We start from the raw sequence: 23,694 nt of genomic DNA, 5'->3' as shown, positions 1-23,694 counted from the left end.
GTCAACACCATCTTTGTCAATATATCTGTCACCACTAATTCTTATTCACCTATGTATTTTGAGAAGGGTCTGAAAGAGAAAAAAAACCCCTCACAACAAAACCTAGAAATGCAAAATGTGTATGTATTTGTAATAATCATTATTTAAGACCCAGTTCTGATTATTAAATATTTTTCAATATAAAGCATGACTGTCTTATATTTTACCTTTTGGGACTAGAGACCCTAGGAACAGAGGAATTGTAATGCTGGAACCAGTCTGAACCTGTGCTTCATCTAAGTCTTGTATCCTGCTTCCAGCTATCATCAAAAACAGATGCTTCAGAAAACTGGAGAAGAGATCTCTACTAGTGATAATAACCCCCACAGGATAACAGTCTTCCTATCCTTATCACTTACACCCTTAGGCACAAGGGTTTGTATTTATCATACACATTTTTTAATGCTATGATATGTTTTCACTATGCATATAAATGTTTCACCCTTTTTTAACGCTGTATAGACCACAGCCCTTGCTGATGCAGGCACCAACATGGAGAAGCAGATGCTTCACCACAAAAGGTAAGATGAAAAATAGAAGATGTATGATATGAGCTGCATTTTAAAACATAATTCAACAAAAAAAAAATTGAATGTCAGAGTGCAGCAGAAAGAGTGGGCTGTTTTGAGAGTGCTTGTCCCCCAGTTTGAATGCTGCAGCCAACACAAGCCAGCAGCAAGTGGGCTGTGGGAGACAGGCTAGGCTGCAGCTCAGCAAGTGTGGTATGCAGCAGGAGGTTAAAAAGATGTAAAGTGGGTGAGACAGACCATAAAGATCAGAGACATGATCTCACATGGATACAAGTGTACAACATAACGGATCACAAGCTCATTTCATTCCCTAACCATTTCTACCTATTCCATTGTTAGCTGTGACAACTATATAGATGTGTTTGGGTGCATTTGTTCAGTGTGTTTTGGATCTGTATTCTCTTACCCTCGCATCTCACCCAGGACTGAAGAAAGCAGTATTTAAGTTCTCAGCATAAAGAGCAGCCAATACAAAAAAAATCCTTGTGAGGTAGTACTAGTCGGCACTTGTATGAAGCAAAGTCTAAACATAGTTGTTTGCTCTGTATTTTTTTTTTAATATTTTTTAGGAAAATAGAGAAAACGCCAAACTGTTAACTAATTTTCAAACTGAATCAGTTTTGCTTCCAAGATTACAAAAAAGTTCACACCAAGTTTTTATTATTATTATTACTTGCAATATAAAATCCATTTTAAATTGTAAATGCTATGAATATTTCAATGTGGCGTGTTCTATGTGGTCAGTTCTATGACTGCATTAAAATTTCAGGTACTCTTCTTCTGCAGTGTTTAATACTCAGAACACAGATGATGCCGATAGTCTGAATGCCGTATGACATACCACTAGTTCACTGGGATGTAACTAATACATATCACTAGGCAGGTAAACAAGTCTGGATTATGCCTGGCTGCCTGAGGGAAACTGCCTGTGGCTGGCTGCCTTTATTCAGTTGCAGAAAAGCAAAGACAGGAAGGGTATGACCCTGACCACACACTATACAGCCTCACTTGATGGTTCACCCAACAGGTGAGATCTGAGAAAGCCCCATACAGCCTTGGGAGTTAGAGCTTCCCGATCCTCTGTTTCTGAGCACCAAGCTTAGATGGCTGCTTCCTCAGTAGCCTAGAGTTCTTTTGAACTCATGTTGGCCATTGAAATGCTCAAAGTATTTGAGTGTTTGTAGGGTTTCATTTTGAGCCCTGGATTTTGCTGTGGAAGTCAACTAGGAAAAAGTTAAACATGGCAACACCAAAATCCTTTTATGAATCTGGGCCTAGACTGATATACTTACGTTCAAGGTGGCTCAAAGCGTCTCAGAATTGTAGGCACAGGCTAATTTGTAGCCAAGACAGACCCATGACTCCATCTGTTATGGAAAGTAGAGGAGAGACAGAACCTGGAAAAAGAAGTAGGATGGGGAAAGATCCAAGAAGGTGGGATTTACAGTGGCGTAGAGGGTCCACCATAGGCTGATCTGTTCCTTGGTGGCTGACAGTGGTGGGAGCAGGCAGGCAGAGCTACATCTGTGCTGTTTTATTGACCCTTCTCTCTTTCTTCCATTTTGTTGCCATAAGCAACTGGGTACTTTGGTTACATCTAGCAGCAAACCTAGAATCACTAGCAAAGCTCTAAGGAGACCTATGAAAATAACCAACCAATAAATAATTCATCAAATGCTGGGATTATTTTAATTGATTTCATGATATGCTGTGTAGTATTAAGTGAATTGTATCTGCTGATTAGGAAGTCTGTTTTCCTTTGTTATAAATGTTTTAGCTTTTGGGTAAAATGACTGTGCTTTCTTCTTTTTAATCTCCATAAAATAGCAGGCTTTTATCTTGTGTGTCATCTAGGAAGAGGTCTTTTTAATCAATTAAAAACAGTAAATTCACACCTTCACAAACCCAAGGTTTTTATTTTGTAAGTTTAACATGAATCATTTCTGATAGCTTTTGATGGTCTGCTTAGACTGGCACGAGTGTGTGGGTTATGTCTGCATCACTCATATGCAGCAGTCTGTCGAGTTCCCAGGCGTACTCACCTGTGACAACACAGGTCTTGGAAGTATAGATGCCCACAGACAGCCTGTTTGGGCAAATCAGGTGCCATCCACACGGTTCACTGTCCTAACGGCACACACTCCAGTAACTCACTGTGGTTGAGCATGTAGGGTCCTGCAATTCAGGGGTACATTTTTTCAGCTTGCTGCTCTATTTTGGGAAGACATCTAGACATGTAATAGCTAATATTTATCAAGTAGTGCAGTTGCTGAGCAGTGTCTGCAGTGAATTTAAACACTGGGAATCTGGTTAATTTCAGAAATGCAAAGTTGCAGCAGAAATTCTCAGTGCAGGACAGATGCATACCTCTTGCTTTTGGTCACCTTCTCTACTTGCGGTATAAGCAAAAGTTGTGTATTCATGAACCAAAGCACAATTCTGTGTTGTAATTTGGTCCCGTAACAGCTGAACGTGGAGAATAATCTCAGTTGTGCCTGTCAGGAGATAAACTGGGATATCCATAAGGATATTCTTCATGCATAAAATGAAGTCTAGAAGAGCAGCCATTCTGCAGCTATACTGCTCCTGATCCCCCTTCCAGGGAGACCTTCTAGCAGCGGACAGCAAGGGGTAGCTTGCTGAGACAGATTCATATTGCCTCTTTTATTGTCACGGTGAACTTCAAGAACAGTCAGGATCCAGGCTTCCTATAGCCCATTCATCTCAATGAAGTGAGGAAAACTGTGGTAAAGGATCGAAGATGGTTAAACCCCCAGTTTCTCCAACAAGGTGATTCAACGTTTAGTCATTGACATACTGTTCTTCACTTTCTCCTACACATTATTATGAGGGGAAAAAGATCATTAGTAATCACTGGATTAACTTCTCTCCAGGCTATGAGGCAGCTGTTTACAATTGGGTTTTTGTTGTTGAAAACTACTGAGTATTGTGCCTTTGTCTTCAGATTTCCTTTCTCTCCTATACATTACAATTGAATGAAGATTTACTCTTAAGGGTAATTTCAAACTGTGGTAACATGGTACATGCACTTCCCCTCTGAACTACAGCAACAGTTTGACATTGGGAGGTCATACCTGGTCAAGTGTTAGTTACAGACTCCATCAGTTTTGTGATAGTTGAGGGTAGGCCACCTGTCTAGATTTTTTTTCTCTCTCCCTTTACTCATTTGTGGAAGATTAACACCACCTTAACAATTTAGCCATATTCAGGAGCAACTGCTGGTTTTAAAGATACATGTGCTATATCACAGTTCATTTTATCTGGAATGTGCTGAATATTTTCTAGCCTTATCAGTTTAGTACCCTTGAATTTTTGAGTGACTGCAGCTAGTATTTCAAAACTGTCAAGACAGAAAATACGTCAGATAATGGAACTCCAGCACAGACTGCAGTCACTGAACATTTGAAATAATCACGAGACATCAGAGCGTACCATGAGAGATCGATCATACAGCTAATAAACCCATACTCCATTACCTATTCAGAACTATCTTTCCCTCTGTCCTTTCACAAAAAAAAGGCAGAAGGAGCTTCTACAAGTTTGCCTGTGGCAGGAAACAAATATTCAGTGATTATTTGAAACCACAAGGGCAGCACTTTCTGCATGATACAACTAACTACTTGGTTAGACCAAGAGAAGTTGGGAGGATTGTTATAATTAAGTACATCTAACAGGGTGTTCCGGGCCTTGGATCTTTTATTATCATCACATTGTCTGCCTTTGATTCTTCGAAAAACTTCAGCATTTGAATTACAAGTTCCCGTACCAACTCGCGTGCTGTAAAGGACCAAGTGCAGTGGGACACAGTGGCTCAGGGATGATGCTCAGTACACATAGGTTCAGAGTTTGACTGCAAGGGCACAACTGGAGGGACATCTAGATGTCTTTTGCTTGGCCAGTGAGATCTTTTACTTGACATGTCACCTGCAACATCTGATAGAGCAAAACATTACACCACCTTAAACCAAAAATAGGAAAAAGTAATCCAAATCAGCACCTTAAATCAAAATGGGAAGAAGCAGGATCTTCCCCACATTAAATGACTTCCAAGAGCACAGTGGAGATGAGAAGTTACAACTGATGCACGCTATTCTCATGCTTTAATGTGATGTTTGGCAGCACCGCCAAACCAAGCACTCCCAAACTCTGAACCTCATCCAGAAATCTTGACAGGACCCTGGAAATCACAACAGTTCAAATAATTACTACAAGTGTGTCTTTATTTGTTTTCCTGGGTTCAAACCATTACCATCCAGCTCCAGTTTTTCTAGCATGCAGCTCGCAGGAATACAAAAGGCTTCGAGAAAACAGCAGGCGCTGCGAGAGCCGGTAGCCACGGCTGTGCAGGCGGATGGTCAGGCGGCCGCAGCAGCGTCTACCGTCAGCAACTTTGGCGTCGAAGTATTTACGGTGCGGGGAGGAATCACAGGGCATCACCAAAAGGCGCTCCGAGGCTGCCGCGGCCCGGCGGCCCCGGCCCCGCCGAGCGGGCCCCGCTTGCCCGCTGCCCCGACCCCACGGCGCGGGGGCGGCCGGTGCCGGGCCTGCGCCTGCGCCTCGGCCCTCCCCCGGCGGCGGCGGGGGCCGTGCCGACCCGGTGCGAGGGACCGGAGGCCCGTGGAAGGCAGGGGGCGCGGGTCAGATGCCGGCTCCGAGGGGGTCTGTCGGTGGCTGGGCCCCGGGGCGGCACCGCCCGGGTCCGAGGGGCAGGGCAGGGCAGGGCGCCGAGTCCCAGCACCGCAGCCCCGCCTCAGTCCCCCACAAGGGCGGCGGGGAGCGGCCGGGCAGCCCCGGCGGCCTCCGCCTCCTCCGCCGGCGCGGGAAAGGACAGCAGCTAGAGGGAGCTCCTCCGACTGCATCTGCCCGTGCGCCCCGGCTCCTTTCATAGGCTCCCCCGCCCCCTCCCCTCCCTCCTTCCCCCGTGATGGCGGAGGACAGCGAGTCTGCGGCTAGCCAGCAGAGCCTGGAGCTGGATGACCAGGACACCTGCGGTATAGACGGCGACAATGAGGAGGAAACCGAGCACGCCAAGGGGTAGGGGCGCGCTGCGGCGGGGCGGGCGGGCACAGCTCGAGGAGGCAGCCCCCGTGTCTGCCGCCGCGGCAGCGGTGGGGCTGGAAGTGCCGCCGCGGCCGCCGGCCGGGCCGGGCCGGGTTTCCCTCGCCGCGCCGGGCAGCGGCGTGGGGGGCGTGCGAGGCGCTCCCCTGCCAGCGGGCGGGCGGCCTGCATGGCGCTGCGCGGCGCGGCCCGGCTCGGCGCTCCTCCGCGGCGCCTGCGCGTGTGCCGCCCGCGGCTGAGGGGGCCCCGCCGGCGGCAGCCCGCGCCCTTCTCCCGGGCCGCCTCCCGTCGCGGCTGGCAGCGTGTGGACGTGTGTGGACCCTGCGGCCCCGCCGTGCCGCCCGGCTCGGCGCCCCTTGCCCCGCCGGGGGTGGCCTTCGCCCGCGAGAGGCGGGCGGCCGGGCCCCGGCCTGAGGTGAGGGGGGCGGCGGGGCAGACGTTCCCCGCTGGACGCCGGCCTTGCAAAGCGCGCCTTAAAAGGGAGGGTAAACGCTGTTTTGTTGTTCGCGCGTTTTCAGGGTCTGGGGACTTCCCTAGGGTTTTCTCGGCCGTTGGGAAGCGCCCCGGAGCGGGTCTCTGCTCTGGGGACGTGCCCCTGCGCTGCCTGGCTCGGTTCGGCGGGTCCTCGGGGCGGCCCCGGCGGCCGGCACCCTCGCGCGCCCCCTCATCTCCCTCCCGCTCCCCTCCTGGGACCCGTCCGGGCAGCGGCCGAGTCCGTCTGCTCCCCAGGCACTCCTCCTCGGCGTCACCCATTGTCCGCAAGGAAATGTTACCTCCAAATCCACACGCTGGTGGAGAGTAGAGCGCGTGTTTGACCAAGGCAGCGGCCGGAGCAAACGCTGTTGTTCTGGTTGTCGCTCCCTCTCGGCAAATCTTGCGTCTGGGGTCTTCCCACGCTGGGGATCAGGCGCTGCCTCTGGTCGCTGCGGGAGCTGGCAGGAGGAGAGGGGGAGCTGGCAGGAGGAGAGGGGGAGCTGCCAGGAGGAGAGGGGGAGCTGCCAGGAGGAGAGGGGGAGCTGGCAGGAGGGACAGCCGGCAGCAGGGCAGCCCGTCGCACCGGCCAGCATGAGGCAGCGGGCCTCTGGCCGGGCACGAGGTGCCAAGGGGCTGGAGCTGGGGGCTTTTGGGGCAGCGAAGTGGGAGGAACGTGTTTTAAAAAATGGACTTAAGTTTACTTTTTTGAGAGGTTAGGAAATGCAATTGTGGAGAAGACGCTTTGTTGTCACAGCTAGGAGTGGCTGGAGTAACCTGAAATGGGTTAATTTATACGCTGCTACACAAATACCTTCCTCATGAATTTCTGATTCATCTGGTTGAGAGCATTTCTGTAGGTGATTGATGTTTGAGGATGTTTGTCGTTTGTCGTCTCCTGCCCCTCGGATTTGCTTGGCAACAAGCAGCTCTGCATCTTAAACGTGGCAAGAGAAATCAAAGAGGCTTGGGAGGACTGACTTGTCTGAAAGGCAGGAAAGGGAAAAACTTTGATGCTTGCTGCTCTGTCAGTGAATTCAGTGCATGCACGTTGAAATAGTTGGGTTAAAAATAATTCTAGTAATACAAATCTGGGATATTAAAACGGGACACAACAGTGTTTAATTATCTTGGGTGCTTGGTTATGTTTGTTTTGCCTAAATAAGCCACAGTTGATGATTTCCAAATATGTTAAAGTAACACTGCTAAGAGCAGAGAGAGATTATTGCTTTTCATAGGAGCCAGCCTGTCTAGAATTCATTCGTACTTTATTCCTACTCCAGTTTTCTCTTTCTGTGTGTGACTGAGCTGTCGCTGCCCTCTGCAGTGTAGCGAGGCTTGCAGCTACACACTCGGAGTGGCTGCTGTGACAGTGAGTGCAGAAGCAGTGTGCAAGGAGCAGCTGGGGAACAAAGAATTGCACTTCGGTGCTTTCTATTGCAGGTTGCTGCTAGTCTACTCCAAGGCTCGCTGAGCTCTGGGAGACAACTGCTGTTCTCCCCAAAACTTGTTTTTGTTGAATATCCCAAATGTCTTTTAATGAGTATTTCACAGAAGCTGCTTTATTTGTCTTTGTATAAAAGAAAGTGAATGCTTCCAAGTAATATGTTCAGTTAAATTAGTGGTAGATCATTCCAGTAGAAAAAGTCTCTATGTATTTGTATCATTTTTCTATAATGTTTCTGATGCATGAAGTCTAATACTGACTTCTGAATAATTATATTTTCCTGTAATCTTTTTGCTACTATTTGTCTGCAGGCTGAAGTATTCAAACAAATTCCATCAAATGAAAAGAAAAATCTTACATTACAGCAAATTCAAAGATCTACTCTTGATCTGGGAGATTAACCCATGGTATTAGGAGCCTAATTATTCCCTGTTTTGTCCATATCATAGTATATTAATTTTTGTGGTAGCCTTAAAGTTTGTTTTCAGCTTTTAGATTAGGTTTTTTATACCTGCGCAATTTATGAGCCGTCTTACTACTTGAGACTATGACTGTGTCAACTGGTTTGCTAAATTCTGAATGGTCTCCATTGCTGCTGGTCAGTATTTAATCTCATGCTGTTTTAACTCTCGCCTTTTTAGAAGAAGGTAGAGTGTGTTGCATGTCGGTCTCTAGTAGGATTGCTTTGTAAGTGAAGTTACTTTCAGCTGTTTCTTGCCATTTGAAAATAGGTCCTTCTAATACTGACCACAGAAAAACCGTGGGTTTTATATATATGTATGAATTTGAATTATTTTTTTAATTTGCTTTTTTTATGTGCTTGAGCACTGAATGACTGCAGCAGAAAATACCATTTTATAGCTCTCAACTGTGCAAATGTTTTCGTCCTCTGTTTTGCTCCTGTTTTTTAGATGCAGGATTATGTATGTTGTGTGACTCATTGCTGTTCTATTCTGCGTCTGCAGTTTGCTCCTGCTAGGTGCATTATGCTGTACTTGTTCTGTTTCATAATAAAGTGCTTACAAAATAGCTTTGTTAGTATGTATGTGGAAAAAATGTATTTATTGCACCTGAATCCACCCTACTGAGCCTAGCTTTGTAAGGTCTCTCAGTTTATACTAAATAGCTCCTTGTGCTCCATGGCAGAAAGGCTTTGGGCACAGAACATTTAGTAAACAGATGAGGAAAAAGTATGACCTTTAAACAACTCCCTCCCCAACCCTCACAAAGTATTTACTTTGAATGTTTTAGTAGTATACACTTTCGATTGTTGTTAAACGGCAACTTTATAATGAGCACTACTTTCAGATTCTCAATTTTTTAAAAATAAATATGTTTGAGGTACTGGAGGCAGCGCTCAGTGTTAGCATGTGAGATTTACATCTTGGTGTACAGCCTTACAGACTTGAAGGGGGAGGCAGAGAAATCATGCAGAGCTTTGAGGAATATTTCTTGGGTTAGGTTTTAAGGCATTGCTACCAGGTTTTCATGCTCAAAAAACTTGCATTTTCAAGTATCGAAGTGTATGCAAGTGAAAACTTCCAGAGAGGCTGTCAGTAACGGTTATTTGTTAGTAAGTGGAATTTGAAGAATATAAGCCCTTATGGTCAGGAGCTTGTTCTCTTGAAGTGGTGGTAGTCTAATACAGCAATGGGAAAGCCCTTTACATCTAAGGCTCCGTTTTCTTTATGAACCAACAGCCCTAGTATAAACAATACTACTTTGAAAATTTTTGGAGTCCTGCCCATATGCAGAAGATCTCATTTCTGTGATCAAAAAGATCTATATAATGTCTTCAGAAATGTAGTTTTGCAACCTCACTTACAGAGAGAGAAAAAATACCGTGAAGGCGGAACCCACCCCCCCCAACAGGCCTCGTCCTTTGCAGCTTAAAAATAAGCATCTCAAGTACATGTTTGGTTTTAAATTTGAGAAATTGCTAACTTAAAATTACATTTCCATGTAATTTAAAACAGATGTTGATATTACAAAAAGCTCTTTCTGCTAAAGTAGAATTTAGTGTCCAAAAAGGCAGTTGAAATAACACTGATGAATATTCAGTGGGAAAGATAATCTCAAATCAAAACCAAGGGAGCCAAAACAGTTTGACCACCCGAGTAGGGTAACTGTCACGTTCCTCCTGATTCTTCCATCTCAGCTTTTCATGGTTTTGCTTAGAGCTCCACAAAGTTAAGTTTCTCTGCCTTTGCCACACTCCTCCCCAAACACAGTAAGTATCGCCATTTTTCAGTTAACCCTCTTCCCCCAAAACAACAAACAAAACCACAATACAGGGAGAAGAAAAATCTTTTTTCACATTTATGCAAAACACCAGATGTGTGTACATAAGTGGAAAGGTATGTGGGTGGGATCATGGGCTTGCATTTGTAACTTACAGACAAAAATCATAAAACTGTGGGCCTAAGTGACTGTCCCAGAGTTGTAGCCACAGCCTGTTTCTGTGGCAAAGTTTGGTCTTTTTGGGGCAGAATGAGCTCTTTTGGCTCTTCTTTTGCCTCAGCTGAATTGCACCCTGCTTTTGTGCTGTTCTTTCTTATTCATCAGACTGACAAAACTGTTATCGTGGGTGCAGTTAAAAATATCTGAGACCACATCCGTGCTTAAGTACACCTCAGCCTCAGTGTGTAGGCTTGCCCTTCTGTCAGTAAAGTGCTCCTGGTGTAAGTGTGTCTCTACTAGACTGACACAGTCAAAATCTTCCCTGACTGACAAACTCAAAATGCTGAGTATTTTTCTTAGTATAACCAGCTGTGGGCTGTGTGATGGGCTGATGTGATGTGTGAAAAGGTTATGTTTCCTGACGTGACAGCTAGATATGGCATCAACCTGAGTTGCATATCCTTTTTCTGCTTTCAGTGTGGGACCTGTGCTCTCAGTTGTGTCGCTTCAACAGTAGCAGGGTAGTTCAGAAAAAGAGATTTCACAGTTAAAGATCAGCTTTCACAGAAGTTGGCGACTCCCCTCTGCCCCAAACTTCTAAGAGTGAGATCCGTTTCATGGTGTCATCATATAGGTGTATCTGAGCAGGCAAAGGAGAACTCAGATCTTAGTCAGCACACAAGACTGTTTAATTCAGAGAAAAGCTTTTAATAGGAGTCTGCTTTTAATCTTGTTACCTTTGCATATCCTTTGTGCTGTCATGTCCAGTGTAATTACTATAGGTTGAGCAACAAGGTTCCTCCCTTCCCCGCCATTCTCACTCCCAGTTTTAAAGCCTTTCAGTTCGTTTCAAGGCAGAGTGTGAGAAAGACAAAAATTCCTGAGATTATTTGCTTTTGCTTTTGCCCTGATTTGCTTGGTATCTCTGGCTGTAACTTGTGTTGGACAAACCTGTTTACTCAGTAGAAGTTTCTGCTTGCTGCCTGCTGCCAAATCTCTGGGTTGCAGGCGTGCCTAAGTAGTTGAAGGATAAATGGTTCTCTCTTTATATCTTCTTTGTAGATTTTGTGAACAGTAACAGTAAAAAAAGACAGACCCAAACAGGAGACTATGCATAAATAATTGCCCCAAACGGTCTCTGAATAACCTGTCAAAGACACCAGTATTTATTTTGTCAGAAGTAGTGTGAAAGCTCTAAACCTGAAGGTCATAAGCCAAAGACTGGGATTTTGGAAGATTTAAAAAAAAAGAGTAGTTGTGAATGTCATGTATATTTTACAACAATTTAGTCCTGCCTCTTTCACAGCAAAAAAAGTAGGCATTTCTATATGAAAAAGACCTTGAGCTGGTCAAAGAACAAGCTAATATTATCCTGGTAAGAGTACCATTTAACTGGGGGTAACATTAGTAAAGCTTGGCAGAGCTGCTTTTTCTCCATAGCTGCCAAATTTTTTTTTAGTACAGTCATTCATTATTTCACCAAACCAAATAAAACATTGACCCTCAGGTAATCCCAGCGAGCAGCATTCCCCTCTGGTGTGAGTGGGGCTGGCTCCTGCTGAAAGGCGAGAAGACAAGTGAGCTGCACCCATGCAACTTGGAGCTCGGTGCCTGCTGCAGGCATCTGTTCAAAAACTTCTTGCTGAAACTCATCGTAGACTTTTGTTCAACGCAAAAAAAGGGCTCTTGGGAGTCAGCTCAAGGACACAGTGGCATCATGTGGTATCATTTATTTTCTGTATGTGAGATGTTAAGAGGAAAAGGTGAAAGTTTGTGGACAGTTCAAGAAAGTAGAAGAGTACCTCATTAATTTAATCTTGGCGAAGATGAAATCACTTTCCCCAGTATTTTTATCTCACTTTTGCCACAGATGGTAAAGTCCTAGGTCTTGTACATGTTTGGTTTTTTACTCTGTCACATTTATAACCTCTTGCCAGGCCTCTGGGTCTGTTCTGTGTTTAAACTCTGGACAAAATGTCAGTTTGATATACAGGCCTTCAAACATTTAAATTTTATTATTTTAAACTGAGAGTATAGACATTGTTAACAGGATTGTCTGGGTGATCTGGCAGTATCTTCATTCTGCAACAGAAAATTTTCTTCCTGCCTCACTTACACAACTCCATCTTTTCTTTCTGCAGACTTCTGGTAAATACTACACTCACTGGAAAGAGAAGAGAATTTGTATCTGATCTGTTACACTCTTGTCTGTTGAATAACTCCTTGGTCCAATCCCAGAGGGAGCTGCATTTATAACTCTTTCCCCTCTTTCTCTGAGAATAACTTAACCCAATGTAACTGTGAATGTTAAGGACTTCTCAGGCTTGATGTTTCACCACAGGCTGTTCTAGAGAACAGTCATGATCTCACGGAAATGGGTCTGTTTAGTTGCGTGTTTGATTACTTGCAGGCTTTTGGCTTCCAATTGGACATTTGGGTGTTTTGTTGCTCATTTCAGCTCTGAGAAGGTATAGGTGCTAAGACTGAGCATCATAATCTTGAAAGTGAGCATGTTATAGTGAATAACATGGCCCTTGCAAATGTGTTGTTCTCAGTTACTTAGTAATTTAGTTATGTTCTTGTGAGTTCTCATTCTTTTGGTTTACCAGTATCACCTCTTGATTTTTTTTTTTCCCCTTCCAGAATTAAAATAAACAATTGTTTGTTGTATTGACTTTTTTCTTTTCCAGTGAAAAACACTCAGGCCCCCCAAACACCACTGTCTGTCTTGAGCTCCATTATATAGGTATGGTTTTGCTGGGATATTAACCTCTTGAAGAGGATTCAGTGTTAACTGACTCATTGCCTCCTTATTTGCCTTCCGTCTGGGAGTTGCCAACACCTCCCACGCTTCCCAGATTCTAATCTAATCTTGATTCTATATCTTGATTATTTGTCAAATTAAAATCTTCTTAAAGAAGAAAGGAGTTGTATTATCAATAGTCAAAACATGTCAGAATCTGCAAGTGCAGTGTATACTTTGCTATTGCTATGTTTTGGGTTTGTTTTTTTTTTTTTTTTTGTTGACCCCATTGTATTTACTGTTTTAAAGCACAAATATTTGGTTACTTTTGTTTCTTACTGCATTTTCAGCAAGACTTTCATCACTTCTAAGTTAGAAACAAAATTCCTTGAAAACAGAATGTTGTTGTTTGCATTCATCTGAAATTCAGGTGTGCCTGATGGTTGAGCATGAAGCAGAAAAAAAACCTAGGCCACTGAAAATTACTGAATTTCCAGGGAGGTTACTTTCCTGAGTTCCTCTAAACTCTGTTGAATTTGGTAGTTTCATGTTTGTGCTGGCTAATAGCCTGGAGAAGAGCACTGGCTCTTATAGATGTCACAATTTGACACTAGTGTGTCAGAACGCCTGGGTGTATAGAAAGCCTGACTATAAAACCAATTAGAAAGCACTTGCAGGAACTTTTTCATCAGTGCTCTCAGTTCCCCCTTTCCTTCGCTTTTCCTTCACATTCAAACTGCTGTTAGATTTTTCATATTAAATGCTGTTTTTTCTATATTTAACTTTTTTTGAATTTTGAGCTCAGTGGTATTGATTTTTCTCATTGCACATTCTCTGAATCTCTGGCAGAAGTCCTGGAGGGGATTTGGGAGCGAAGAAGAAGAAAAAGAAGCAGAAGAGAAAAAAGGAGAAACCAAATTCTGGAGGCACCAAATCAGATTCTGCATCTGATTCCCAGGAGATTAAAATTCAACAGCCTTCAAAAGTGAGAGCCTGGTTATGTTTTAATTTGTCCTTGCTTTCTAATTTAATTTTAATTTGTGTGGTTATTTTGCTCTTTGTAAAAGCAAGTTGGTAGTTCTGCCTTAACATGTCAGAATTAAGCAGATGGTTACTGTCCTGAATAGAGACAGAATAAGACCTGGTGTTTGCAGACTATGTGAAGTTAGCTGGAGAGTCGTCGTCATGACCACAGTGTGGTGTACTGTGAGAAAAGCAGAGGAGGAGGTGTTCTGCCTTTCTTTTTCAGCAGTTAGGACTCAGACTAGTGACATCTTTGTCAGAGGGAATCTCAATCTGCAGTGGTAATGTTTTTAGATAGATGTTGTATTTGATGAGTTGCACTTAGCCACCATCTGACTTGGCTTAGCACAGTTTCAGTGACTTGTACGGCACAATGCTATCTCATGGTGAGCATCAGCAGTAGGGAGGGAAGGTGTATCTGCTATGCCAACCAGAGTCTCATTTGGGCAAACAAGCAGCATGTCATCTTACATAAAATGCAGTAATCGCTAACATGACTGAAGAAACTTTTTGCCATCTGAAAGACCTCTGCTGTAAAGAAGACAACATTATGTGAGGGGATGTATGGTCTCTGTGGACTTTGTGATAAAATGGCATTGTCTGTGTGCATTTTGACTACAGTGTTGTGAATGAATGGTGAATAATGTGACATGGTGGCTTTTTAAATTACAGCTTTTATCTCAAGAGAAATCTGAGCCTGAGAAAGTTTGTAACATGATAAAGTTTATGGACTGTTGAGCATGTTGAAGTAGTTATATTTGCTTTATTTTATCAACGTGGAGAATGTTACACCATTATACCAATAGTACTATTAATCCTCTAAGATTTGTCAAGATTTGTCATCGGGGCTACCAACTGATTTTAGGGAAAAAGTTGTGTTTTGGCTCATTAACATACTGATAGATTTTGTGTTGTCCCTTTAGATCTTCTCTTGTCACCCCCATTGCTTTGAATGGGCACATTTGGCAGAAGGGACACTTTAAAATACGTAGAGAGATCTTCAGTACTTTGTGATCTCACCACATGTTTCAATACTGCGTTTCTAAAAGCAAGTGGCATGAATTGCTAATATGATTGTTTGCAAACCATAACCAAGTAACCTCACTCATTTACAATTGGAGTAAGGTAAATTTTAATGTTAACCTAAAGACATAGTCCATTGCTGCAGTATCTTGGGAGTTCCTTGGTTCCCTGCTGACCAAAGTTATTATTCCGTATGTTGCCTCTAATTGCATTAAAAGGAAGCTGCTTCACTTCCTATGTTTTCATGTGCAATATTTAGTCCTTGGCATGTTGCGGTCTTGCACCCCATTTCTCTGGTGCGATGCATTTTGCAAATGTAGAAGCCTATCCTTGTTCCAAGTTGTGTACTTAGGGTGGCACCCTTGATGACTATTTTACTCCTACAAGTTTAGCCACTTCGTTAGCAATGTTACAAAATTTTTTCTCTTACTGGCATAAAAGTTCTTATTTAAGTCATTCTCTCAAGATCTAGGCAGCTAAACTATTTTACTATTCTTATATAGCTTCCACTTTACTTGCAAATGCATCAGTGTTTGCTGTTTTTTCGCCTTCTTTGCTGTGTTCCAGGCAGACACACTCATAAGTAGAGAAGTTTCTCTGTCTTGGACAACTTTCCTGGTTTAGATTTCTCAAAAGCATCTTAAACTGCTGATTTGGATCAGTGTGGAGAAGTGTATTTTTCTCTGCTACTCAAGTGATACTTACATTTTGTATTTGGTGATATGTGAAATCTATTATAGAAAAAAGGCTTCTAGCATTTGCTTGCTCTTGGTTGAAAAGAGATTTACAAAGTATTTCAGAGGCGTGACATTATACACCTTACCTCTAAGAGAATATATGCAGGATCATCAGGAAATGCTCAGTGGGGCTTATGAACTCATTGGAAATTATTTTGAAAACAGATTTTGAGGACAGATGAGTTTGTAAACAGGTGTACCAGTCTGGAGATGAGAAGAACGGAACAGTGAGTGTCCTTGGCTTCTCGCTCTCTTACTTGTGGTACTGGACTTCTTGAACATTGACGTGAGTGTAACCACAGCAAGAAGTGCTTATTAGCATTGTATGCTTATGACGACCTTTGGGACACTTCATTGCCCATTTCAGAAGACTGATTTCCCCAGTTGAATAGACTGTCCACACTGGCACAAAGTAAGTTTGCCAGATCTGCAATATTGCTAGTCTGTTTTTCTAGTCACCAGTGGCCTACGCAACATAGTCACAGAATAATTTAGATTGGAAGGGACCTCTGGAAATCTTTTGACCAACCTCTTGCTTCGAGCAGATCCAATTAGATCAGCTTGCTCCGGCCTAGATCAGGTTGTTTAGTCTTCAAGGATGGGGACTCCACAACTTCTGTGAGCAATCTGTTACTTGTGGTTAAAACCCCACTAATTCCTTGTATCTAAATGGATTTTGCTGTTTTGCAACTTGTGTCTGTTGTTTCTTGTCCTATCATTGTGCTTCTCTGCAAAGACTTGGCTTGGTGTTCTTTACATCCTCCCATTTCCCAGCAAGATTTCTCCTAGTCCCTTAACTTTCTCTTCTTAAGGCCAAACAAACCAAGGTGTCTCATCTTCTCTTCGAATGTCATGTTCTTCAGTCCCCCAGTCATCTTGGTGACCCTCCATTGAACCCTCTCCACTATGTCAATGTTTTCCTTGTAATGGGGAACCCAAAACTGTGAGATGTGATCTTAGGGGTACCAGATAAAGGGGAAGACTTGCTGGTACAACCCAGTATACAGCTGTCCTCCTTTGCTGGCCAGCAAACTGCTGGCTAATGTTCAGCTTTTTGCTCACCAGGACCTCCAAGTTCTTTTCTGCAAAGCTGCTTCGTATCCAGTCCATGCTGTTCTCTGCCATTGCAAGGGCTTTTAACGTCCTAGGTGCAGGACTTCATATTTGCCTTTGTCAAGCTTTCCAGCCTGTCAAAGTAGCTTTGAATAGCAGCTCTGGGGTCCAGTGTATCAACTATTCTTCCCAACTAGGTATCATCTATGAACTTGCAAAGAAAGCACTTTGTCATGTCCAGATCGTTAAACAGTATTAACCCCTGGCTTCTCAAAATCTTCCCCCTTGCCTTCTTGAAGGTAGGTGTGACATTTCCCTTTTTCCAGTCATGAGAAAGTTCCACCAATTGCTGTAACGTTTTAGTCTTTATAGATGCTAGTTGCAGTAACATCAGCCAGCTCCCTCAGCACCTTCAGATGTATCCAGTCTGTTCTTAGGGACCTGTGCATGATTAGTTTGCTAAGTGGTCCCTAACTTCTGCTGCTGTGGTTAATGGGAGCCTGACAGACTGTGCTGCCCGGCTCAGGGACACCAGAGGCCTGAGGTCAGCTCTTGTCGCCAAAACTGAGGCAAAAAAAGCATTGTGTACCGCAGCCCTGTTGCACAACAGTGCTGTCTTGTGCTGTGAGGAGATGTTTCTCCTGAACTGAAACTAAACAAAATCACTCTTCTTTCAAATTCACATGAAGTTCTGCATAGGTTTTTCTTGCTTTCTATTAAAGGAAAGCAAAAAGGTTTAAAAGTAAACTTCTTAGGTAGGCTGACCTCTGAATGTTTTGAAAGGAGATTCCTCCTGATATACCTAGCCATGTTGTTTTTAGTACCTGAACATGAACTTTTTATTTTACATATGATAGTAAGGTCTTTTTAGACCCTAATATCTTTTCTTTAGAATTTCCATTTTCTTTTTCTTAATGTAGAAAAAACATTAGAGACTTAAAAGAAACATACAAAATAAATTACAGTATGTCTGTGTTTATATATGATTTCATAATGTACTGGTAAGATTTCAGAATTTATCTAGTGGCATTAGAACTATTTGTATCAGGCCAGCGTGTAATAGACAAATTGATTTTTATTTGATTTGATTGCGAACTTAATGAGAACAGTAACTTATGTCACTGTAATCTGGATCTAGAAATAAGGTAGGTTTTTTTAGTGTTGCTCTAAAGTGTGTAAATATGTAAATTCACAGCTACTGAGATGACAGGCGTTTAAAGCATGCTCACAGTAAAATTTTGCAATACTTCAATTAATGAAAGAAATTGCATAATGTTTGGAGAGTACAAGTTTTATTATAAATAGAAAATTATGTCCTGCTTGAGCTACAGGCAGGGAGTTTCACTCCTTTTGTGACTGAGGATAAGGCAGTTGCCTGTCCAAATGAAGGTTTACATCATTACTACATGTAGTTTAGTGTGGTTTTTCAACGCATGAATCCTAGAAAGAGAGTGGAATATGGAAACAGTGATCCATTGATATTCAGAAAAAAAAATCTGGTTTGAAATCTCGGTGCAGAATTGCTTGAAGTTTTCCAATGCATTTGAGACTATTCCTTCAAATGTATTTGTTGCACTGCAGTCTGGAAAAACCTGAGCCCAGGCATGCTGTTAGTGTGCCTCAGAATAGAACTTAACAACTTGGGAGATAACAAAACAAATACATAGATTAAAAAAGAGAGAGAAATGCCTTTAGATTCAGAAGTCTGTTACCATTTTCCTCTGTGCTTTCCCATGCAGATAAAATTTTCATTCCAGTTAAACTTACTCAGAGTGATCAAAAGTGAGGCATTAAGACCTCTGTTTAGAAATGCTTAGCCTCAGGTTTTATGCTTTTCAAATAAATACTCAGTAAAGATTTTTCAACTTTTAAGTGGATTTATTTTATGCATCTGCTTCTATCAGTTAAGATTACCTTTAGTTGTGAGCATTGGCAGAGTTGGCATTAGTGGCAAGATGGTTAACTCCTAGGTATGATGCAATGCAGAGAGGTACCTACCATAATAATTGCAAGCTAACAGAAAGCAGCTAAAATATAACTAAGGTTAAAAAGCAGATATTTGTACCAATGCAGTGTACCTGACATACTGAACCATAGCAAATCTAAGTATTATCTTATATTGTATGTGTAAAGTACAACTTCAGCTATCTCTGTGTGTACCAGTGGTATCTTTAGATTGTTAGATATCTAAACTGATTGTTTCATTGTATTTTACCTGGGGCGGGGGGGTGTGGGGTGTGGGGGTGTGTGTGTGAATATAAGAAGCTTTTTATTGTGGTACTGGTATCCTGCCTTAACGCTGCATTGTTTGTGTTAAGAATATTGAAGTTTCATGGTTAAATGCAAGCATAACTCAAAACTATGAAGTATTTTGTGAAGTTGCTTGCAGTTGGCTTCCCACCCTCCTGCTTCCGAAGGTTATACCTAAACTAGCCATGATGAGACAAGTACATGAAAGAATATGTAACAGTAAAATAAGTGAACTTGTTTGTACAACTGTTTAAAGTAAATGTACACAATAAGCTTCCTCTTCGATTTGTCTCTGTGTGCAGAATCCAGCCATTCCAATGCAGAAGCTTCAAGACATCCAGAGAGCAATGGAGCTGCTCTCTGCATGCCAAGGCCCAGCAAAGAATATTGATGAGGCTACCAAACGTAAATACCAGTTTTGGGATACGCAACCTGTACCTAAACTTAGTAAGTTTAACTGGACCTGGACATAAGATCTGTCTTACTGACCTCTAAAAGAATGTGGTCTTCTCTAAGTGTGGTGTGTTCTCTAAAATGGGTATGAAGTCGGACTGTCTGTGGTAGAGATCCTTAATCTTTTGTGCAGTGTGTGTGGAATTCTTGATGTTCTCTAGGAAAGTGCTTGGCCCCCTGCCTGCAAATAGAATGCAACAAAATACGGTGTTAAATCTCATTCTGATGTTCTCTATAAAAATGGGAGATGCTATTGAAGTAGCGTTCCTTTGTATATTGTAGGTCTGAACTCTTGAACAACAGAATGTAGAAGTCTTTTCCCCTTCAGGGAAAATAAGAACTCTTAAGTGCTGACAGAGGGTAAACTTTGATGTCATTTATTTATTTATTCCCCCCCCAGCAGATAGATTTGCTATCACAGAGATAATGACTCTCCTGCTGTAGGCTACACTGTTTTCTTGCAGCTTCAAGTGGATAATGGTGCTTCTCTCACATGTGAACACTTCTACTGCTGTGTGTTCATACACTTCCTCCACAATGTACACTGCTTTGAAGGTAGTTTTCAGAGTCTGTTCTCTATTCTTGGTACCAAGTGAGATGGGGAGGTGACCTCTCCTTGCTTTTAATTTTGTAAGGAATTTGGCAGATTACTTTTTATACTGATCTGATCCCTGATAACACAGTTGGTAAATCTTACTCTTTGTTGGAGAAGGCAGTTGCTGACTCTTGCTTTTTCTGAATTGCTTTCTGAATCTTGTTCTTTCCCCTTCATTATCTTCAAGTTGAGCAACTGTAACTCTTCAGCGCTGACAAAACTTGGGGACCACACAAGTAAAGCAGTTTCAGAGCAATAGCTGTCATTGTTCTGTTCTGCGTGTTTCTCTCCGTGGCATTGGAGGCTGGTGTAGAATAAGCAGAAATAAGGTAGAGTCTAAAGCACAGGAGCACTCTGCTGTCTTTCCGCAGGGCAGTATTTCACTTTAATCCATTTCTATAGCTTAATCCACAGTGATCTCATTTCTCCCTGACTTCTTTGCATAGAGAAGTCCAGAGCAGTGTCCTTGAATGCAGTATTTTCCACTGGACTGAACTGACCTGCCCTGGCTCTTCTCCATACAAACTATCCAGATACTTCTGTAAAACTAATGGTAGTAATTGTCACAGTAATCCTGCCCAAGTACTGGAAGAACCCAGCTGAAATAAGTTGATGTGCAAATAAAAAATAAATACTCTGGCCATGACAAAGGTTTTTCAGAGCTAATTCAGGTTAGTCAATATATCTTACAGCACTTCTACAGAGATGAGTCTCTCACTTGCCAGCCTAAAAGGACCAATACTTTGGCTCTAAAAATAATTTGTTAGTGTTGTTCAGTAGAAATATGCTTTGTTGGATTTGTCCATCAGAGGTTTTGTTCAACAGTGTTTATGAATTGCTCCTTGATTTTTTTTTGTAAGTTTTTCCTTTATCTGCTGAATGAACATATTGGGAAGTCTTCACTATTTGGCATGAGGGATATGTTGATTCAAGGAATAGCTTTTTCCATAGAAAAAGCTGGCATCTTTGCATTAAATTAACTTCAGGATCCTTCCGCCTTCTAATTAAGGTTGTTAGCACTAGGTTCTTTAGTTAGGCCACGTCTGCCATGTAGTGGCAGTACCATTTAGGCTGTTGATACTTTCCACAGTTTGCATAGAAGTGCTGGTAATGATGATCTTCCAAATTGTAATGGCAGGATGGAAGATCAGGATTGCATGTCATTTGGGAAAAGTTCTTACTACAAAGGAACATTTGACAGTTTAGAGCTTGATGATGGTGATGATAGGGTTGAGTGTTTATGGGTGAGAATCGGGGGGGAGGACCAACAAGGCAGATGTGGTGGGAGCCTATTACAGACCATCCGATCAGGATGAAGAGGCAGGTTAGTGTATGAGGGAAAGGCCATGGATGTTGTCTACCTAGGCTTTAGTAAAGCCTTGACACCATTTCCCACAGCATTCTTCTGGAGAAACTTGGCTGCTCAGGGCTTGAATGGGTATACTTTTCTCTGGGTAGAAAACTGGATGGATGGCCAGGTCCAAGGAATTGTGATGAGTAGAGTTAAATCTAGTTGGTGGCTGGTCTCACCTGGTGTCCCCCAGGGCTCATGATTGGGGCCAGTTCTGTGTAATATCTTTATTGACAATCTGGATGATGGGATCAAGTGCACCCTCAGTCGGTTTGCAGCTGACACCAAGTTGAGCAGGAGTGTTGATCTGCTTGAGGGCAGGAAGGCTCTGCAGGGGGGTCTGGGCAGGCTGGACTGAGGTCCATTGTGTGAGGCTCAACAAGGCTCAGTGCCGGGTCCTGCACTGGGGACACAACAACCCCACGCAGCACTATGGGCTGGGGAAAATGGCTGGAAAGTGCCTGGTGGGAAAGGATCTGGGGGTGCTGGTTGACCTGTGCCGGCTGCACATGAGCCAGCAGTGTGCCCAGGTGGCCAGGAAGCCAACAGCATCTGGGCTTGTGTCAGAAAGAGTGTGGCCAGCAGGGCTGGGGGAGTGACTGTCCCCCTGTATTCAGCACTGGTGAGGCTGCAGCTCGAATCTTGTGTTCAGAATTGTGTCCCTCACTGCAAGAGGGACGTTGAGGTGCCGGAGCGTGTCCAGAGAAGGGCAACGAAGCTGGTGAAGGGTCTGGAGTACAAGGCTTATGAGGAGCAGCTGAGGGAACTGGGGGTGTTTAGCCTGGAGAAGAGGATGCTCAGGGGGGGGACCTTACTGCTCTCTACAACTACCTGAAAGAAGGTTGTAGCAAGGTGGAGAAGAGAAGGTCTCTTCTCCAGGTAACAAGTGATAGGACAAGAGGAAATGGCCTTAAGTTGCACCTGTGGAGGTTTAGATTGGGTATTAGGAAAAATTTCTTCACTGAAAGGTTGTCAAGCATTGGAACAGGCTGCCCAGGGAGCAGGGACATGGTTTAGTGGTGGACTTGGCAGTGCTGGGTTAATGGTTGGACTTGATAATCTTAAGGGTCTTTCCCAACATAAATGATTCTATGATTTGGCAGGTGCTGCTCCACAGAAGAGAGACAGCTTCTGTTCATAGTTGTATAGCGAGGGACCGGAGTTGTAAAGTAAGGGAGGAGAAGAACGAATGCTTTCATGTAGGTTTTTTAGGAACAAGTTTCGCATTTCATCAGCATCCCTTAAATGTCCTGGCTTTGCCATGCCACTGCTCCTGTGTAATCCTGTTGAGTTCAGGTCTGTTCAAATCAGTGGTAAACAGGATCTGAGCCATAGCTTGTTAGCTGTAAGTATATATTTCTCATGATGAGATCATGGTTCTCATGGCTAGCTAAATGCTGTGTATGTGCTGATAAAGAAAATAAAATAAATTGCTGTCCTGTGTATGAAATACTGGGTATCAGTTGAGGTAGAGTAGTTCTGTGCATATCTATAGATATCCTGATGAGATAGTCATTAGTCTCTGTACAATTTGTGAGAATGAGAAATAGTGTAAACTAATAATACCTATTTTTCCAACATTTTTGAAAAGTTTCATGTTCCTATCACAGAATTATGAGGAAATACATTACATGAGTTCAGTGCAGTTTTGGGAACTATCAGGAAAGCTAGCAATGTAACTGTTCTTTTTTTTTTTTTTTCTTTATTTTTTTTCTTCCTCCTCCTCCCTTAAAAGATGAAGTTATAACTTCACATGGTGCGATTGAACCAGATAAGGACAATGTCCGCCTAGAGCCATATTCTTTGCCACAAGGGTTTATGTGGGACACATTGGATCTTAGCAATGCTGAAGTTGTAAGTACACAAATTTTTGTATGTATCTAAAATCATTGAAACATTCTGATTGATGTGTGTTGGTAAATCTTTGGATTTTTGTGTGTGTGTTTTCAGCTGAAGGAGTTGTACACACTGTTAAATGAGAATTACGTAGAAGATGATGATAATATGTTTAGGTTTGATTATTCACCTGAATTTCTTCTGTGGTGAGTAGCAAGTTCCATATTCTGCTCTGGCTGGAGTGCAAAGAAGGGTGTTTTTATTACATCTTCTTAGGCAGTAATTTGTAATTATTTCTGTCGTCAATTCTAGGGCACTACGTCCTCCAGGCTGGTTACCCCAATGGCACTGTGGGGTTAGAGTGTCTTCAAACAAAAAACTGGTAGGATTCATAAGTGCCATCCCTGCAAATATTCGTATTTATGACAGGTAAAATGCACCATTACTTTTGTATTTGTAAAAGAGTAACACCATGAAACAAATCTTGAGACTGGTATCCATTGCCATAGAGAACTTAAAAAGAGAGAAGGAGTCTCACTGACCATAAAGAGTCAGAAAAGAGTCGGAAGAAGAATCCTCCCCTGCCAAAGAAAAGCTTGTCGGCTCCTTACAATGAAGACCAGTAATACATATTTAAGAAATTTTCTTATTGATGGATGATGGA

The 23,694-nt window shown here is 42.8% G+C and overlaps 1 protein-coding gene across 1 annotated transcript in view; it reads left to right on the top strand.

Annotated features, from left to right (window-relative positions):
* Window positions 1-5,204: 5,204 nt before the first annotated feature.
* The window catches only part of NMT2 (N-myristoyltransferase 2), a 32,374-nt gene continuing 13,884 nt past the window's right edge, over window positions 5,205-23,694 (top strand). The window contains exons 1-6 of the mRNA XM_055805423.1: window positions 5,205-5,624; window positions 13,559-13,694; window positions 19,098-19,242; window positions 22,930-23,048; window positions 23,145-23,236; window positions 23,343-23,459. Coding sequence (XP_055661398.1) covers window positions 5,515-5,624; window positions 13,559-13,694; window positions 19,098-19,242; window positions 22,930-23,048; window positions 23,145-23,236; window positions 23,343-23,459 — 719 coding nt within the window. The 5' untranslated portion in view covers window positions 5,205-5,514. The remainder of the gene's footprint in view (window positions 5,625-13,558; window positions 13,695-19,097; window positions 19,243-22,929; window positions 23,049-23,144; window positions 23,237-23,342; window positions 23,460-23,694) is intronic.

The sequence above is a fragment of the Falco peregrinus genome, chromosome 5 (assembly GCF_023634155.1).
Source record: "Falco peregrinus isolate bFalPer1 chromosome 5, bFalPer1.pri, whole genome shotgun sequence".
NCBI lineage: Eukaryota > Metazoa > Chordata > Aves > Falconiformes > Falconidae > Falco > Falco peregrinus.
The sequence above is the reverse complement of the archived record's forward strand: the minus strand, read 5'-3'. Positions and strand labels throughout refer to the sequence as shown.